Genomic DNA, 6277 nt, shown 5'->3' with positions numbered 1-6277 from the left:
TTAGCACTAGTTTCGGGGTTCATATTTCATCACGGTGCTTGTTAAATTCTTTTTAGAAAGTTCTCAAGACCCAAGGTGTAGCACACTTGGAATTAATCTGAGTTGTACACCTGTTAGGTTTTTAAGCCCACAATGGAGTTTCCTCGCAGTTGTCTAATGAGGAGGAGGAATTACCCGGACAGTTAAAAGTGGCGGGTAAAAAAATTTCAAAAAATCTCGTAGAGACAATATTTGAATCGTGTTTTTGATAGTGAAAATGGATTCAGCACCATCAAAAATATCCAGAACACTTAAAATTTTGAAGTTTAACAACTATAACTTGGATTTACAAAAATCTTTGTCAGATTTTCTCTAAATACAACAAAAATTTCTATAACTTTCCAAACAACTCCTGCACACGCGCTTCGATAAAGGCGATAACCGTCGTGGGGATTCCCGCTCAGGTTTGCCATTTGGGCCTTTCTCCGGTTGGGAGAGCTCCGGCTATCAGGATTTTCATGTCCTGCTGAACAACAACTTACCGAGCGCTGGACTCCCAGAGGAATTGTTGTTGAGCATATAAACTATCATATATATAGGTAATTAAAGTATTTCTCTTGAACATTTAATAAATTAATGAACATCCATCAAAACAAAATAAGGTAAGATATCAATAAAATTAGCTTTTAAATAAAATTATATATGAAGAATTAAATGCTTAGAAGTTATGAATTTAGTAAAAAAATATCATATTTACTCATGATTCTTATCGCCTTAAAGATCTCTGACCAGCTGCCCTATCCATTCATCTCTATTGAATTGATTCACGAGCAGGCACAGCACAGAATGGAGGCAGAGTCATATGCAGCACCTACTTATATCGGTGGCATTCGTCATCCTTACCATTCCAGCTAGTCCTGCTTTCCCTGATTACTAGACCCATCTAACTAACTGGTTCTCACCAGCCAGCGACATAGATCCCTGCCCACCCGCCGTACGCGAACGACGCTTTCCGAATTGACCGATCCGCCTACTCCCCTATAGTTTTGAGAAGTGGTGTTCTTGATAGCTATTTTTTTAAGATGATTTTTGAAGTGTTTAAAAAAATATATAATAAAAAATCAAATTCAAAAAATAATTTTGAAAATATAAAATTTAATTTAAAAAATTAATTAAAAATACAAAAATAAAAAATAAAAATGAAACACATAGAAAATAGAAGATATATAGAGAAAAGTAAAAAACAAATAAAAAAAATTTAAGTAAAATCTATAATTTAATGGAACACTCCAGCTAGCATAAGCTTGGACAGATGGTGAATGGGTAGATGAATGGTAAATGGGTAAATTAATAAGTCATTGGTTCATTTTTTCCATAAATATTAGAATTAAAAAATATATAAAATATGTATGCATATATATAAGTTATAATATGAATTACATTTGTATAATAAATAAATAATATAATAATGAACTAATAATAATATAATGAGATATAGATTGATTTTAAAAGTTTATCTAAAATTAGGAGGAAAGATTGAAAATAGGGATGAAAATTTATTGAGAGATTCATAAAAGGATTTGAAGAGATAATAAAAGATTATAAAAGATATTATGGAAATAGTTGAAGAATTATCTATAATTATATAAAACAATTACTTATAATTATATAAAAGAAAATAATTATTAAGGAATTTAGACTTCTGTGATCCATAACATTGTTTAGATATCTTCGGCAAAATCACATAACCAATATTTTGTCGACGCGTTTCGAACCAACCAGTGTGGTTCATCGTCAGGACAAGTTGAAGAACTGATCTGGCTTAGCGAGAATAAATAGAGTGTGCAGAGATTCCAACAACTAAATCCTAAGGGCTAATTTTGACCAGGTCAAACCACTAAATTAGTTAGTTAATATTTATCGAAGAAAGTAAAATTAAGTAAATCAAGGAAATTCAATTGTTAATGAAAAATAAGAATATTATTAATATTATCCCAAATATTAAGAGAAATTAATATTATAATTATAATGGTCATAATATATAATAATTAATCTATAATCCATTATTATTCCAATATAAATTACAAGTAAAGATAATCCATTACTAATATTTTTAGAATTTTATTTATCCTAGGTAATTGAGTCATAATTATTTAATGGTAAGATAGAACATGTTCTTTAGAATAAATCATATATATTGTTTATTAAATCATCTATATCTACCAATAATTAATATTGTTAATATTAATTATAGATGATTTAATAAACAATATATATGATTTATTCTAAAGAACATGTTCTATCTTACCATTAAATAATTATGACTCAATTACCTAGGATAAATAAAATTCTAAAAATATTAGTAATGGATTATCTTTACTTGTAATTTATATTGGAATAATAATGGATTATAGATTAATTATTATATATTATGACCATTATAATTATAATATTAATTTCTCTTAATATTTGGGATAATATTAATAATATTCTTATTTTTCATTAACAATTGAATTTCCTTGACTAATTTTACTTTCTTCGATAAATATTAACTAATTAATTTAGTGGTTTGACCTGGTCAAAATTAGCCGTTAGGATTTAGCTGTTGGAATCTCTGCACACTCTATTTATTCTCGCTAACCCAGATCAGTTCTTCAACTTGTCCTGACGATGAACCACACTGGTTGGTTCGAAATGCGTCGACAAAATATTGGTTCTGTGATTTTGCCGAAAATATCTAAACAAGAAAATAATTAAGCAATGTAGAATTGATGGATTAATAAAATTTAATTGGATAAGTATTCCTTCTATTGGTACTGTCTCACTTTGACTTCGTGGAATTCATGGTATCCAACACAGAAGTCAACATCTCCGTCCAATCGATGGAATCCAACGAAGATTACGTTGAATTCTGTAATTACTAGGGCGAAATGGAACAGCTAAAATTATTAGACTTGTTGATTACTGTCTGTCTTTTTCATTCACGCGACTACATAAGCAATCTATTTAAATCATTTCGCAGAAATTTCAAGTTTCCTGCTAATATTAAATGAAGATCCTCTGAGACTAAATGAAAAGCCGAATCAGTGTAATTTCCAGGGGATTTTCTTGCAATCCGAAACACTCGTGAATTGAGTAATTCGGATCACAATCGCAGCCTCTTGTTCGCTAGAAAAATAAATATCTGTGCTGCCATTCACAACCACATGACTTGTCGACAGACGCTCAGAATGTAAAAATAAAAATATAATTGAATTTAGGCTTAGTTCGCATCGGCACATTGGGCTATAAGTACAAAGTAGCCAAGTATTCAATTCTGGATTAATGATCTTTCCTCAGGGAATTCATTCCATCCGTCAATTCAGGTTTCATATAGACTATCAAATTCATTAAGTTCTGTCGGACTCTGTCTTGATTCTTACATTCAATCAACGAGCTTCTTTTTGCTTAGTAATGGCCGAACTGACGAAATTCTGTAGCTGTCGGGGGGTTTCTTTCGAAATCAATACGAATAAGAACAACTTTGTTTCTGATTCTACAAATGAAGATGTTAACTCGGCCACAGCCGCCGCTCCTCCTGCCCGGGCTTGGTACTCCTGGCGCCGTCAGTCGACGCTTTCTGTTTCAAAATTGGCTCCTGTACTATCATCCCGCTTCAATTCAGAAAGAACCTACAGCCGTTCCAGCAGCCATTTCTGTGATATAGATGAGAGTGACGAGGAGGAAGAGGACAAGGAATATGAAGTTCTCCATGACATAGAGGACCCGGTAGAACTATCCAGATCTGCGAGTGGCTTGAAGAGCACCAGCTTGAGTCGGTCCAAGGAAGCGGCAGTAGCAAAACCTGGGTCGAAGGAATCGCGGCTGTCAGTGATATTATTAGATCAAGGCCTCTTCACTGTCTATAAGCGCCTCTTATCTCTGTGCTTCGCTGTGAACTTACTTGGATTGGTTGCGGCAATTACAGGCTACTTCCCCTATGCTGAAGAGAAATCTGCTCTTTTCTCCATTGGGAACATTCTCGTCTCGGTGCTCTGCCGAAGCGAGGCTTTTCTTCGATGCGTCTTCTGGATCACGGTGAAGCTGCTAGGCAGGTGGTCATGGGTTCCACTTCCGGTAAAAACCGCCACTACCTCGTTTCTCCAGAGCGTGGGAGGAATTCACAGCGGATGCGGGGTTTCGTCGATATTGTGGCTCATTTACTCCTTGCACCAAACACTCTCCCACCGTGAGAGCAGTTCCGATGAAATTATAGGAGTCGCAAGCGCCATCCTGGGATTCCTTATCATAAGCTCACTCGCAGCATTTCCTGTAGTGCGTCACCTGCATCACAATGTCTTCGAATACTTTCACCGCTTTGCCGGGTGGACTGCGCTTGCTTTGCTCTGGGCCTTCGTTATCCACACTGCAAGCTACAATCCAGTCGACAAATCCTATGACGTTCGCGGTTCGAGTCTGGTGAAGAAGCAGGAATTCTGGTTCACTGTAGTCATAACGTTGGCTACTCCGATCATTACCTTGAAATGCATTTAAATTGTTTTCAGATTTAAGGTTTGTTGTTTCCACCCAAGCTCATCATAAGATTTTGGTAGCTTTTTATCTGTTTGGAAAAATATATTTTTAGTTTTTAATAGAAAATCAAAAACACAATTTTTCCGGTGAATAGGAGCACATTTGATAAAATAAAAATTGTACTTAGTATACAGAATAAAATTCTAGATATATCTTAGAGCTTGAACATATCTTAAAACTTAATTAAAACGATCGAACATAGTAAAGAACAAAATAGACAACACATTACTAGTAGACACTTCAAAGATAGAAATTAAAGCAACATCTAATAGCAGAGTTTCCTTGGATAACATATCTGCCATGGTATTATTTTCTTTGTATGTATGAAGAACTTGCATATCATCATATTGCTCTTGTAGCTAGCAGATTTTCCTTTACCCTGGTATTATTTTCCTTGTATGTATGAAGAACTTGCATATCATCATATTGCTCTTGTAGCTAGCATATTTTCCTTTACCGTGATTCTAAATGAAGGACCCATAAGTCAACTCTTTCATTGAACCAATCCACAAGGTCTTTTGAATCCCCATACAATTTCAAAAGACAATCCTCATAACACACCACATAGCAAGGAGTTCAAGTGTAAAATGTGTGTCTTGGCCAATACCTAGTTTTCATTTAATCATCATAGTATGGGAGAAGAAAATGACTATAGCCACACCACAAACATCCCCCTGACTAACTAGATCAAAAAAACCTCATACTATACACTACCTCATACTATACCCTATAACAGTAGCAACTTCACATATTATTAACTTGATCTTCTTCCATTTTAGTAGTAAGGCTATCTTGCATTATGTTCTATAACTTTATAGACCTAGCCAAACAAACAATAGACCTAGCCAAATTCCCCACAATATAAAACTTTGGTAACTTTAATTTGAAATGCATTTAAATTGTTTTTATATTTAAAGTTTGTTGTTTTCCCCAAACCTCATTGTAAGACTTTGGTAGTTTATTTGGAAATGATACCATCCCATGAATTACTCTAATTTATTTTATTATTTATTAATATTTATATTGAATTATTTACATTATTTATTATTATTATTTTTAATTATTTTATTTTTAAATTTGAAAAACTATATATCTATTGATTTATTTTATTATTATTTTTAATTGCTCACTCTCCACTCTAGTAGGGTAGAGATGTTGTAATGTAATGTTTAACATTTTGACTAAGTTAAATTACATAAAAATAAAATAATACAATGCAATGTAAACATTTTTACTTCAAAAAAACAATATTAAAAAAAACAACCCATTGTATTTATAACCCATGGTATTCATGTGCAATATAACATATTTAAAGCGGAAATTAAATGAGCTTAGATCCATCTTAACTCTGGATCTACCAAGTTCTAAGAGGGATCAAATATCTTGAAATGCAAACCCGATCCAAGTGTTGGGAGGGATCAAATCTCTTGAGATGCAAACCTCTTTTAGAGTGAAAAAAAATTGATCCCTCCAATCGTTTAATAGATCTAGAGTTAGGATAGATCTAGGTTAGTTATAAATAATATAAAATAAATTTGTATTGATTAACTTTTTAATTTTAATTTACAAAAATTGAAATAAAATATTTTTTAATATTTTCTATTAAAATTATGATGATGATGATGATCATGATGGTTAACGTCCACTGAGACCAAACTTTGGTCTATCGGACCTAAAGAAACAAATTATTTAGTTTGATTTAAGATTTTATTCCTATGCTCACAAA

General features: G+C 32.8%; 1 protein-coding gene across 1 annotated transcript; it reads left to right on the top strand.

Annotated features, from left to right (window-relative positions):
* Positions 1 to 3432: 3432 nt before the first annotated feature.
* Positions 3433 to 4512, top strand: LOC149162665 (adenylate-forming reductase 03009-like). The gene has a single exon (XM_089435259.1). The coding sequence runs from the start codon at positions 3433 to 3435 to the stop codon at positions 4510 to 4512; it is 1080 nt and encodes a 359-aa protein (XP_089291385.1).
* The last annotated feature ends 1765 nt before the right edge of the window (positions 4513 to 6277 follow it).

This window comes from Pinus tabuliformis, chromosome 5_2 (genome assembly GCF_031772625.1).
Source record: "Pinus tabuliformis cultivar Carrire ecotype Pingquan chromosome 5_2, CPIR1, whole genome shotgun sequence".
In the NCBI taxonomy this organism is placed as follows: domain Eukaryota; kingdom Viridiplantae; phylum Streptophyta; class Pinopsida; order Pinales; family Pinaceae; genus Pinus; species Pinus tabuliformis.
The sequence above is the reverse complement of the archived record's forward strand: the minus strand, read 5'-3'. Positions and strand labels throughout refer to the sequence as shown.